This window comes from Salvelinus sp. IW2-2015, linkage group LG23, assembly GCF_002910315.2.
Source record: "Salvelinus sp. IW2-2015 linkage group LG23, ASM291031v2, whole genome shotgun sequence".
NCBI lineage: Eukaryota > Metazoa > Chordata > Actinopteri > Salmoniformes > Salmonidae > Salvelinus > Salvelinus sp. IW2-2015.
The window spans coordinates 46729474-46743820 of record NC_036863.1 but is presented as its reverse complement, the minus strand read 5'-3'; the positions used below and the strand labels follow the sequence as shown (position 1 = coordinate 46743820).

The 14347-nt window shown below is 39.6% G+C and overlaps 1 protein-coding gene and 1 non-coding gene across 2 annotated transcripts in view; one reads left to right on the top strand and one right to left on the bottom strand.

Annotated features, from left to right (window-relative positions):
* Nucleotides 1-3923: 3923 nt before the first annotated feature.
* trnas-gcu (transfer RNA serine (anticodon GCU)) lies at nucleotides 3924-4005 on the top strand. The gene has a single exon. It is a non-coding gene; the product is annotated as a tRNA-Ser (tRNA).
* A 7783-nt stretch (nucleotides 4006-11788) lies between these two features.
* LOC111950123 (zona pellucida-like domain-containing protein 1) overlaps nucleotides 11789-14347 on the bottom strand; it is a 41736-nt gene continuing 39177 nt past the window's right edge. The window contains exons 10-11 of the mRNA XM_023967504.2: nucleotides 13050-13079; nucleotides 11789-12458 (exon numbers count right to left, since the gene is read on the bottom strand). Of these exons, the coding sequence (XP_023823272.1) occupies nucleotides 12283-12458; nucleotides 13050-13079 (206 nt within the window). The 3' untranslated portion in view covers nucleotides 11789-12282. The remainder of the gene's footprint in view (nucleotides 12459-13049; nucleotides 13080-14347) is intronic.

The window sequence follows — 14347 nt, the reverse complement described above, 5'->3', positions numbered from 1 at the left end:
CTTTTCGGTTAGCGCATTAGGCCAGTCAACCAAAAGTTGGTGGTATGAGCACACCCAAGTCCAACTTTCTTTTTGTTCAGCTTTTCCCTCACCTGTCTGAACCGGGGGCCAAGTTTCTAAACTTGTCTTTGCATGTTGCCTGGCACCATGTCTTAGTTGGTTGAAGTACCTCTATAGTAAAGTGGAGTTCCTGGTTTTGTATCCCACAGTGTCTTTCAAACGGCAGCTTTGGTGTTTTCACTGATTTCCAGCCCGCCATCTAACTTTAGAAAGTTACTTTGACTGAGCCGGGCTATGTCCCGCACACGAAAAATGGTCAATTTGGTTTGTTAGGGAAATGGCTTTGTGGCGCAGTGGATACCGCACTGGACTTCTAGGAGAGATTGTTGAAGAGATTCAAAGGTTGTGGGTTCGAGTCAAACATAATTTTTTTGTCTCCTCCGTCCCTGAACAATGGAATGGAAAGAGTGATCTGATACAAAATAGCAAATGGTGTAATCCTTGAGTTCCCAACCCTATTCACCAAGGGACCTATATTTCACACCTACATAATTGTCTGACGTGGCAATTTTGTTGGAGTCCGCAACTTATCTCTACCACTTTTCTCTGGTGCCTTTCGGTTAGCGCATTAGGCCAGTCAACCAAAAGTTGGTGGTATGAGCACACGCAAGTCCAACCTTCTTTTTGTTCAGCTTTTCCCTCACCTGTCTGAACCGGGGGCCAAGTTTCTGACCTTGTCTTTGCATGTTGCCTGGCACCATGTCTTAGGTGGTTGAAGTACCTCTCTAGTAAAGTGGAGTTCCTGGTTTTGTATCCCACAGTGGTTTTAAAATGGCAGCTTTGGTGTTTTCACTGATGTCCAGCCCGCCATCTAACTTTAGAAAGTTACTTTGACAGAGCCGGGCTATGTCCCGCACACGAAAAATTGTCAATTTGGTTTGTTAGCATAATGGATCTGTGGCGCAATGGATAGTGCATTGGACTTCTAGGAGAGATTGTTGAAGAGATTCAAAGGTTGTGGGTTTGAGTCCCACTAGAGTCAAACATAATTTTTTTGTCTCCTCCTTCCCTGAACAATGGAATGGAAAGAGTGATCTGATACAAAATATCAAATGGTCTAATCCTTGAGTTCCCAACCCTATTCACCAATGGACCTATATTTCACACCTACATAAATGTCTGACGTGTCAATTTTGTTGGAGTCCGTAACTTATCTCTACCACTTTTCTCTGGTGCATTTCGGTTAGCGCATTAGGCCAGTCAACCAAAAGTTTTTGGTATGAGCACACCCAAGTCCAACCTTCTTTTTGTTCAGCTTTTCCCTCACCTGTCTGAACCGGGGGCCAAGTTTCTGACCTTGTCTTTGCATGTTGCCTGGCACAATGTCTTAGTTGGTTGAAGTACCTCTCTAGTAAAGTGGAGTTCCTGGTTTTGTATCCCACAGTGGTTTTAAAATGGCAGCTTTGGTGTTTTCACTGATGTCCAGGCCGCCATCTAACTTTTGAAAGTTACTTTGACAGAGCTGGGCTCAGTCCGGCACACTAAAGATTTTCAATTAGGCGTTATAGCAGAAAGGCTCTGTTGCGCAATGGATAGCGCATTGGACTTCTAGGAGAGATTGTTGAAGAGATTCAAAGGCTGTGGGTTTGAGTCAAGCATCATTTTTTGTCTCCTCCTTCCCTGAACAATGGAATGGAAAGAGTGATCTGGTACAAAAAAGCAAATGGTCTAATCCTTGAGTTCCCAACCCTATTGACCCAGGGACCTATTTTTCATACCTACATAATTGTATGACATGTTTTGTTTTGGTTGGAGTCCGTAACTTATATCTAATACGTTTCTCTGGTGCTTTTCGGTTAGCGCATTAGGCTGGTAATCAAAAGGTTGGTGGTAATTACACCCTATTCCGACCTAGTTTTTGTTCAGTTTTTCCCTCACTTGTCGGATCCGGGGGGCAAGTTTCTAAACTTGTCTTTGTTTGTTGCCTCGCTTCTTGTCTTAGTTAGTTGAAGTGCCTCTCTAGGAAACTGGAGTTCCTGGGTTTGAATCCCAAATCGTTTACTGATTTCCAGCCCGCCATCTAACATTAGATAGTAACATTGACAAAGCAGGGCTTAGTCCGACACGTGTAAGATTCTCAATTTGTCTTGTTATGTGAATGTTTCTGTGGTGCAATGTGTAGTGCATTGGACTTCTAGTATAAATTGTTTGAGAAATTGATTCAACTGTTGCGGGTTTGAAACCCACGTAAGTTAATCATAATGTTTTGTCTCCTTCCCTGGAGAATGGAATGGAAAGCTTGATCTGTTATAGTTATAGTTAATTCAAATCAAATCAAATTTTTTTGGTCACATACACATATTCATCAGATTTTATTGCGGGTGTAGCGAAAAAATTGTGTTCCTAGCTTCAACAGTGCAGTAATATCTAACAATTTATAAGAATACACACAAATCTAAAAGAAAAATAACGGAACTAGGGAAATATATAAATATTAGGACGAGCAATTTCAGAGTGGCATTGACTAAAATACAGTATATACACATGAAATAAGTAAAGCGGTATGTAATCATTATTAAAGTTACCAAAGTTTCTTAGGAGCTAGAGGCAGAGCTTCCATGTCTGTCAGCTCCATCTTATCATCACCCCTAATTTTAGGTCTATATCTGATACCTTCAAATTCCTGATGTGCACTTAATTTAATTTCACAGTTACAATGGACCAAATGAAGGAGTCCTTACTTTGGGATAGGGGGCGGTATTTTGACGTCCGGATGAAAAGCGTAACCAAAGTAAACTGCCTGCTACTCAGGCCAAGAAGCTAGGAGATGCATATAATTGGTAGATTTGGATAGAAAACACCAAAAAAAATCTAAAACTGTTAAAATAATGTTTTTGAGTATAACAGCACTGAAATGGCAGGCGAAACCTCGAGGACAAACCACCCCCCCCAAAAATGTGTTTTATCCTACCACTGATTTCAATGTCTGGCACTTTTATAATAGGGCGAAATCGTGCCCGATTGCAGTTCCTAGGGCTTCCACTAGATAAAAACAGTCTTTAGAAAGAGTTTCAGTTTGGTTTTTGGAAAAATGAGAAAGGAATTGTGGTTTTTATAGGTGGCTCCCATTTTGGCTGTAGTGTTTCCAAGCACGTGAATGCTTTGGTATTGGTGTTCTTTGGTATTTTTCTCCGGGAAAGACAATAACGATTCTCCGTCATAAATTTGATCATTTTTTTGCATATTAGGGTACCTATTGTTTGATTATAAACATTGATTGACTTGTTTGGATAAGTTTATTGGTAACGTTTGGGATTCATTTTTTAATGTATTTTGAAGGAGGGAAACCGAGCAGATTATTGACTGAAGCGCGCCAGCTAAACTGAGTTTTTATGGATATAAAGAAAGACTTTATTGAAAAAAACAACAGAAGAAGATCTTCAAAGGTAAGGCACATTTTATATCGCTATTTCTGATTTTCATGTCGCAACTCCCTGGTTGAAAATGATGTGTTATGCATTTGTTTGCTGGGCGCTGTCCTCAGATAATCGCATGGTTTGCTTTCGCCGTAAAGCCTTTTTGAAATCTGACATGGCGTCTGGATTAACAACAAGTTAAGCTTTATATTAATGTATTGAACTTGTGATTTCATGAAAGTTAAATATTTATAGTAATTTAATTTGAATTTCGCGCTCTGCAAATTTCACCGGATGTTGGCCAGATGGGACGCTAGCGTCCCAATGATCCGCAAGAAATTAATCAAGCACTTTAGACCACTCGGCCTGACAACACATTTGTTAAATATCTCGATGGGATCGACACATGGCCCTGCCATTGCTATGCATAACTTTCATTGATTTCAATCAAGGGTTTACATACAGCAACTACAGTTTGTGGGGGCAACTGCCACTTGCAGACTAGTGGATGAGGTGGCCGAGTGGTTAAGGCCATGGACTGCTAATCCATTGTGATCTGCATGCATGGGTTTGAATCCCATCCTCATCGAGCACCCCAAAAAAACAGTACTGCTTTATGGCACTGGAAGATTTTGATTTTCGCTAACACTGCGAGAGCACAGGACTTGGCATCTGAGTGGGGAAGGTGATGAACTACATGTGTGGATTGGAAAACCAACATCTTCGCAAAACAGTTGATATTTCTTCTCTTGCATGGCTCCACATGAATATAGAATCCCTGCACAATCCTAGAGCGACTGATAAGATTCAGGTATTGAAGAATAGCTTTACCAAGGCAACCTCAACGGTGGGATTTGAACCGACACATCCCCACACTTAACTTCTCTGGGATATGGCCAAAAGCCAGTAAAAATGCAGAGCGCCAAATTCAAGTAAATTACTATAAAAATCCAACTTTCATGAAATCACACATAAAAGACATCAAATTAAAGCTACACTTGTTGTGATTCCAGCCAACATGTCTGATTTCAAAAAAGATTTACGGCGAAAGCACACCAAGTGATTATGTTAGGTCAGTACGTAGCCACAGAAAAACACAGCCATTTTTCCAGCCAAAGAGAAGGAGTAACAAAAAGCAGAAATAGAGATAAAATGAATCACTAACCTTTGATGATCTTCATCAGATGAAACTCATAGGACTTCATGTTATACAATACATGTATGTTTTGTTCGGTAAAGTTCATATTTATATCCAAAAATCTGAGTTTAGGCGGGATGCTACTGTCTCACTTGGCCAAAACCCAGAGAAAATGCAGAGCGCCAAATTCAAATAAATTACTATAAAAATTTAACTTTCATGAAATCACACATTCAAATTATCAAATTAAAGCTTGACTTGTTGTGAATCCAGCCAACGTGTCAGATTTAAAAAATGCTTTACGGTGAAAGCAAACAATGCTATTATCTGAGGATAGCACCCCAGCTAACAATCACAGTCCATCATATTTCAACACTCCCGGCGCGACACAAAATGCAGAAATAAAGATATAATTCATGCCTTACCTTTGACGAGCTTCTTCTGTTGGCACTCCAATATGTCCCATAAACATCACAAATGGTCCTTTTGTTCGATTAATTCCGTCGATATATATCCAAAATGTGAATTTATTTGGCTCGTTTGATCCAGAAAAACACTGGTTCCAACTTGCACAACGTGACTACAAAATCTCTCAAAAGTTACCTGTAAGCTTTGTCCAAACATTTCAAACTACTTTTGTAATACAACTTTAAGTGTTTTTTAAATACAAGTAAAACTAAATGCATGCTCTTCAACCGATCGCTGCCTGCACCTGCCCGCCCATCCAGCATCACTACTCTGTACGGTTCTGCCTTAGAATATGTGGACAACTATAAATACCTAGGTGTCTGGTTAGACTGTAAACTCTCCTTCCAGACTCACGTAAAACATCTCCAATCCAAAGTTAAATCTAGAATTGGCTTCCTATTTCGCAACAAAGCATCCTTCACTCATGCTGCCAAACATACCCTCGTAAAACTGACCATCTTACCGATCCTCGACTTCGTCGATGTCATTTACGAAATAGCCTCCAACACCCTACTCAACAAATTGGATGCAGTCTATCACAGTGCCATCCGTTTTGTCACCAWAGCCCCATATACTACCCACCACTGCGGCCGGTACACTCTCGTTGGCTGGCCCTCGCTTCATACTCATCGCCAAACCCACTGGCTCCAGGTCATCTACAAGACCCTGCTAGGTAAAGTCGCGCCTTATCTCTGCTCGCTGGTCACCATAGCAGCACCCACCCGTAGGGATAAATACACTGGGGAAAATAAGCGACACCTAGAGGGGGTGGAGACAATCACAGGAACAGGTGAAACAGATCAGGGCGTGACAGTGAGTGGTACTAAGTAATGTGTTGTGCAGGGTTTGCCCAAAACATAACGCTTTGTATTCAGGACAAAAAGTGAATTGCTTTGCCACATTTTTTGCAATATTACTTTAGTGCCTTGTTGCAAACATGATGCATGTTTTGGAATATTTTGATTCTGTACAAGCTTCCTTCTTTTTACTCAGTCAATTAGGCTAGTATTGTGGAGTAACTACAATGTTGTTGATCCATTCTCAGTTTTCTCCTGTCACAGCCATTAAACTCGGTAAATGTTTTAAGTCACCATTGGCCTCATGGCAAAATCCCTGAGCGGTTTCCTTCCTCTCCGGCAACTGAGTTAGGAAGGTTGTAGTGACTGGGTGTATTATACACCATCCAATGTGTAATTCATTTCTACACCATGCTTAAAGGGATATTCAATGTCTGCTTTTTCTTATTTTTTCCATCTACCAATAGGTGCACTTCTTTGTGAGCAATTGGAAAACCTCACTGGTCTTTGTTGTTGAATCTGTGTTTGAAAGTGACTGCTTAACTGAAAGATCTTACAAATAATTGTATGTGTGGGGTACAGCGATGAGGTAGTCATTCAACAATCATGTTAAACACTATTACTGCACATAGAGTGAGTCCATGCAACTTACTATGCAACTTGTTAAGGACATTTTTACTCATGAACTTATTTAGGCTTGCCATAACAAAGGGGTTTAATACTTATTGACTCAAGACATTTCAACTTTTAATTTTTGTATACATTTTTACACATTTTGAAAATTATGATTCCAATTTGACATTATGGGGTATTGTGTGTATGCCAGTGACACAACATTTCAATGTATTCCTTTTTAAATTTAGGTTGTAACACAACAAAATGTGTAAAAAAGTCAAGGGTTGTGAATACTTTCTGAAGGGACTGTTTACAAAACACACTACACTATAATTCCAAATGGTTACACATAGAATGTAGCATTTACAGCCACATCCAGATATTATTTGGTTTTATGTTCCAACATAGATTGATGTCAATTGATCCATTTATGATGTCAATATATGGAATTCTACTGTGTTCAGCAGTTATCAAACTATATACGATAACTAGGCACTATTTTATTTTGCTTCAGTAGTTTTGAGAAGTTTGATTAAGTGATAGTTAAATGTTTTGCTAACAATGTACAAGAAAATCATACCAAAAAGAATGTAAATATTGCATTTTGAAAAGCAGATACTTAGACTGAATATGTATCCAAATTTGAGGGATTTGGGGCAGTGAACAAGTGACTTTGTGAATATTTTGTTCTACTCAGTCAATAAAAAATGTGCTTAGAGTTTTGGAAGATGAGCAGTTATGATGATCTGTTTACATTTTTGTGCTTAGAGTTTTGAAATGTACCAAAGGGATTGAAAAAACTGAAACATGTGAGTACTAAACAGTCACAACCATGTCATAACAGCTGACACAACGTGTCATAACTTGTTATATTATGGTCATAACACTGTCATGACAGATATTTATACCTGTTCTGACATATACTGCGTTATTTTATGGCTGGTTATTACACCTACAAAAGAGAGTGTAAAAACCTACCACACAAGGCAAAACATTCCTTTACACCGTAGCCTACATGTCAACAGTATGTTTGTTGTATTTTATTTTATTGACCCTATTAGATTAGCATTGTAATTGCGCACACATTGATGTCAGACATGCACCTACCCAATGCTCTGTTGCTGGGATGAATGCAGGAGCCGGTTTCAGGAGAAGGACAGGAGAAGGAGAAGGATTTTTGACTGATGACTGATATAAGGTCATGTACGTGATATGCCCATCTGGCTAATATGGTTATGATGGTCATAATGCTTCATGACGGTGTCATAAAGTGTATTTTCTTAGTCCAAGTAAAGTGACACAGGATGGTCATAATGCTTCATGACAGTGTCAAAGTGTATTTTCTACAAGTTATTTAAAATATGATAAAAAAAAACATGTAAAGAACGTAAAGAATTCATTACAACTACACTTTTTGTCAGGGAAAAACTAGTTTGAATAAATGTGGGTTTTAAAACTCTTATGTAGTTGTCATAACCAGCCATAAAATAACGCAATATATGTCACAACAGGTGTAAATATATGGGGTCATGACAGTGATATATCCATATTATGACAGGTTATGACAAGTTATGTTAGCTGTTATGACACGGCTATTGGCAAGTCTTCATCCTGGTAAAGTTGTCAGTCGGACTACTGTCATCACCACTATAGATGGCAAGGAAATCAAACAAAATTCATATATTTTATTTATTTATTTTATTTTACCGTTATTTTACCAGGTATGTTGACTGAGAACACGTTCTCATTTGCAGCAACGACCTGGGGAATAGTTACAGGGGAGAGGAGGGGGATGAATGAGCCAATTGTAAACTGGGGATTATTAGGTGACCATGATGGTTTGAGGGCCAGATTGGGAATTTAGCCAGGACACCGGGGTTAACACCCCTACTCTTACGATAAGTGCCATGGGATCTTTAATGACCTCAGAGAGTCAGGACACCCGTTTAACGTCCCATCCAAAAGACGGCACCCTACACAGGACAGTGTCCCCAATCACTGCCCTGGGGCATTGGGATATTTTTTTTATTTTATTTTTAGACCAGAGGAAAGAGTGCCTCCTACTGGCCCTCCAACACCACTTCCAGCAGCATCTGGTCTCCCATCCAGGGACTGACCAGGACCAACCCTGCTTAGCTTCAGAAGCAAGCCAGCAGTGGTATGCAGGGTGGTATGCTGCTGGCAAGCCGTTTGCACTAAACAAAAATATCAATTCAACATGTAAAGTGTTGGTCCCATGTTTTATGAGCTGAAATAAAAGATCCCAGAAATGTTCCATATACACAAAAACCTTACTTCTCTAAAGTTTTGTGCACAAATTTGTTTACATCCTTGTTTGTGAGAATTGAGAGCCCCATGGTGGCGGTGGGTTAAGCTGTGAAGCTGTGGACAAGCTGTGGACAAGGAACACAATTGCATTTGATCAATTTTATCAACAAAAATAGTGACAAGATTTTTACATTAATGAATTTATTTCAATTGACTGATTTGGGGATAATGTTATTTCAATTGTTGAAAAGGGGATAATGTTAGCCAATTTGTTAGCTAGGCCTACCTACCTCTTTGGATAAAAAGGTACATTTAGAAACCGTACTGTACATATAGAAACTGTACAAAGTTTACTGATCATGAAAGGCATGCAGTTCCTTGCTCTATAACTTTGATGATAAAGCGCAATTGTTTTGCATGGAATGATTGACAATTTTTTGTTCTGACTATGCTCTTCAAGAGGTGATGCTATAACAACCAAATAGTTAACATTTATTGATCAATCCCTTAAACTGCACACAGTTGTCAATAGTTTAGGCGGAGCTGGGGGTCTCCTTTTCCCCCAGAAGCCAAATTTAACATTCTGTGATGTATTGTGATGTTTTACTGATAATGACCTACAGCGTATTCGGAAAATATTCAGACCCCTTCACTTTTTCCACATTTTGATGCATTACAGCCTAATTCTAAAATGGATTAAATTGTTTTTGTTCCTCATCAATCTGCACAGAATACCCCATAATGACAAAGCAAAAACAGGTTTATAGACTTTTAGCACATTTATTGCTATTAAAAAACTGAAATATCACTTTTACATAAGTATTCAGACCCTTTACTCAGTACTTTGTTGAAGCACCTTTGGCAGTGATTACTGCCTTGAGTCTTCTTGGGTATGATGCTACAAGCTTGCCACACCTGTATTTGGGGAGTTTCTTCCATTCTTCTCTGCAGATCCTCTCAAGCTCTGTCAGGTTGGAAGGGGAGCGTCGCTGCACAGCTATTTTCAGGTCTCTCCAGAGATGTTCGATCAGGTTCAAGTCCGGGCTCTGGCTTGACCACTCACGGACATTCAGAGACTTGTCCCGAAGCCACTCCTGAGTTGTYTTGGCTGTGTGCTTAGGGTTGTTGTCCTGTTGGAAGGTTAACCTTCACCCCAGTCTGAGGTCCTAAGAGCTCTGGAGCAGGTTTTCATCAAGGATCTTTCTGTACTTTGCTCCGTTCATCTTTCCCTCAATCTTAACTAGTGTCCCAGTCCCTGCCACTGAAAAACATCCCCACGGCATGATGCTGCCAGCACAATGCTTCATCGTAGAGATGGTACCAGGTGTAGCATGTCGGGGAGCTGTACGTATAATTCCTTTGATCTCAGAGCTTGGATTTGCTTTGAAAACCATTGCTTGGACAGTTGTGTGCCTTTCCAAATCATGTCCAATCAATTGCATTTACCACAGGTGGACTCCAATCAAGTTGTATAAACATCTCAAGGATGATCAACGGAAACAGGATGCACCTGAGCTCAATATCGAGTCTGAAGGTAAAGTGTCTGAATACTTATTTAAATAAGGCATAGCTGTTTTTATTTAATACATTTGCAAAAATTTCTCAAAACCAAGCCAGCGCATGTCCAGGCCCGTCTGAAGTTTGCCAATGACCATCTGGATGATCCAGAGGAGGAATGGGAGAAGGTCATGTGGTCTGATGAGACAAAAATAGAGCTTTTTGCTCTAAACTTCACTCGCCGTGTTTGGAGGAATAGAAGGATGAGTACAACCCCAAGAACACCATCCCAACCGTGAAGCATGGAGGTGGAAACATCATTCTTTGGGGATGCTTTTCTGCAAAGGGGACAGGACGACTGCACCGTATTGAAGGGAGGATGGATGGGGCCATGTATCGCGAGATCTTGGACAACAACCTCCTTCCCTCAGTAAGAGCATTGAAGATGGGTCGTGGCTGGGTCTTCCAGCATGACAACGACACGAAGCACACAGCCATGGCAACTAAGGAGTGGCTCCGTAAGAAGCATCTCAAGGTCCTGGAGTGGCCTAGCCAGTCTCCAGACCTGAACCCAATAGAAAATCTTTGGAGGGAGCTGAAAGTCCGTATTGCCCAGCGACAGCCCCGAAACCTGAAGGATCTGGAGAAGATCTGTAGGGAGGAGTGGGCCAAAATCCCTGCTGCAGTGTGTGCAAACCTAGTCAAGAACTACAGGAAACGTATGATCTCTGTAATTGCAAACAAAGGTTTCTGTACCAAATATTAAGTTCTGCTTTTCTGATGTATCAAATACTTATGTCATGCAATAAAATGCAAATTAATTACTTAAAAATCATACAATGTGATTTTCTGGATTTTTGTTTTAGATTCCGTCTCTCATAGTTGAAGTGTACCTATGATAATAATTACAGACCTCTACATGCTTTGTAAGTAGGAAAACCTGCAAAATCGGCAGTGTATCAAATACTTGTTCTCCCCACTGTATATATATATAAACATTTTCGTCATTATATATTGATGTCACAAAGGTATAATTTGTACAGTTATTTATAAAAAATGTAGTTATGTCACATTTGACTTCATAAAACCTAGCTGTGCTACTTTTTTATCTGAAAGGGAGGCGGATAAATAGCATTTTGCAACAAAACATGATTATTTTTCTCTTTGAAATGAAATCATTTTTTGGTAGATTTCAAACAAACAGACCAATCCCTTTCATAATATATTTATACAATAAAAGCTAATATAACCAACATTTCTGAAAATGTATATTATAGCGTTTTGGAATGAAACTCTTCATACACATTTGACTAAAAAGCCTAATGACAGTCCAAAATGTAATTTAAACTCGTTAAACAATTTGAAGATTGCATTAATTTAGGTAGAGCATTTACCTAGCATTCATGAGTAATGACCTATCAAGTAATGTATTATAATCATTATACTAACTATGGTACTTATCAGCAATATTAATAACATAATGGATATAAAATGTAACTGGTACATTTTTTGTTAGCTTTTCATTCATTATAACCCTTACACAGTGGTCAAGTCTTTTCAGGAAATTAACGAAATCCAACCCCAGGCTCTTTTCTGAGTTATTTAATTATTGCATAGGATGTTGTTTAGAGGTCACTCATTTTATATCCATTTCAGGGACACCGTTTACATTTCTCCCTGTAAACATACCAACTTAACAAGAATTTGGTGTTAGAGCAGTTTATTCTACACTATATGTATTTCTTGTAAATTATCCTTTACCCTGCAATAGGATACCGAGTAGCTGAGGTATTAAATTGAACTGAAATCCACTTTGCAAATGAAATGCCTAACAATAACCAGACTGTCACTGGGTTGAAACAATATAAGTACAATACTTACAAAGAAATATACATTCTCGAGATGTCAACCATACCTATGCTAACATGAATTATACAGTACAGTTTACATTCATATAAATGAACAATTTGGGCTTTTCACTCTACTGTAAATGTGTACATGTGAGTCCCACTTTCTCCTTCTATGTAGTGTCCTCAAGGGAAGGGGGAAGGCAAGATCTTGGGAGCAGGGGTGATCGCTGGAGTTAGTTGAAAGCTGGGTTGCGAGCCCCCGACAAGATGGTTGGTGGGCCCCTCTTGCCCTTGAGGAGGGTAAGGGATAAGATGAAGAAACACAGGCTCATTACACCAAGGATGATGATGCCTGAGATAAGTGCGCTGGTAACCGTGTTCATCCGAAACACTGGGCTGTTTAGTTGAGCTACAAAAAAAAGACCAATGAAAGCAATAGGGCAGTTGATTATTATGAGAATAATGATAATGCCTGCTAAAATCTAAGAATAAAAATTACAGGGACATTGCTATTTCAGTATTTCTTTAGAATTTCTTGCATCAAAAGTAGTTAAAGGAAGACTAGTCGCAACAATGCAAAAATCCTATTGGTATCTTTTAATGCGCAACGCTAAACAGAAATCCGAACAAGCTTACACATACTTCAACCCAACTTATTACCATACTATTACAATGTTATTGACACTTTTTTCTGCGCTGTAATGTTAAAGGGATAGTTCATTCAAATTACAAATATCGGTTCCTTCACTCTGTAAGCAGTCTATTGAAAAGGTATGACAGCAATCCATATTGGCCAGGATTTGTTTACCTGGCCAATTCCAAATGAGCATTTCATGTCCAAATCATATTTCATTATGTAAAATATATTGTGTAGCAAAATCAAGTTACTTTAAGATGATTTGGACATGAAGTGCAAAAAATTCTAATATTCATTTTGGAAGGGAATCAGAAGGAACAAGAGTTTTGGTAGATTATCAGGAACTAAATATGAAGGGCTTACCTAGTTGTGAGTTGTTCATTGGAGTGTCATCTGTGGAACATAAAAAGGCAATTTAAGAGTACACCACTTCTCCACATGTACCAGACCTGGGTCAAATACACATACAATTATTATAGTGTGCTTCATTTAGTTTTGAGTTTGCAATGTAAGGACTTCTTTATTGGGTCCATTGTATCTGTGAAATTAAATCAAGCGCACATCAGGTGTTTGAAAGTATCTGATATAGACCTAAAATTAGGGGTGATGATAAAATGGCACTGACAGACATGGCAGCTCTGCCTCTAGCTCCTAAGCAACTTCGGTCACTTTAATAATGTTTACATAGCACTTTGCAAAGCCAGAGCCTTCCGCCAGACCGGAGCAGCCAGAGCCTTCCGCCAGACCGGATCAGCCAGAGCCTTCCGCCAGACCGGATCAGCCAGAGCCGTCAGCGAGCCATGACCAGCCAGAGCCGTCAGCGAGCCATGACCAGCCAGAGCCGTCAGCGAGCCATGACCAGCCAGAGCCGTCCCTCAGTCCGGAGCTGCCGTCCCTCAGTCCGGAGCTGCCGTCCCTCAGTCCGGAGCTGCCCCTTATCCTGGTGATGCCCCTTATCCTGGTGATGCCCCTTATCCTGGTGATGCCCCTTAATTTAGGTGGGTTTATTTGGAGGGTGGTCATTCGTGTCTTAATATGGAGGAGGGGCTACAAAACGGGATGACTTGCGTGGGGGGGACCAAGCCCAGGCCAAGCCGCCCTTGTGGAAGAAGCCCCCCCCACTATTCAGACCTGTGCTGCTTCAACAAAGACTGAACCTCTGATTCTCATACGCTTTACAGATGTATAATTAAAAATAAACATTTTTGCTAAAATATTATTAAAGTTATATGATTGAATTGATATGGTTTCAAATCCATATGGTATCTTGTAGCGTTATTTAGGCATGGTGCAATCTTGCAAGCCATTCTCTGGACCTGTGACAAAAACGGCTATATCTGGACAATATCAAATAAATGATCTGAATGATCTGCTCTCACACGAATCTCATGAGCTGGATAGATTTGGTATACCCATATATAATAATTCTATTCGTTCTAAGAATTTTTTGTAGCATTATTTAAATTGAAAAAGATTCGAAGTTTGATCCGGTTGTTGCGTATCAATTGCTATAAACATGTGCATGGATGGGTAACTCGAACTTTCGCCAACATTTTGCAATTTATATGGACAGCTGGTCAGTTTTTGGCGCTTAATGAAAATTGGTATATTTTTATTATCACAACTTTCCTTAACCATTATGTCTTTTAATAAGGGCGAAT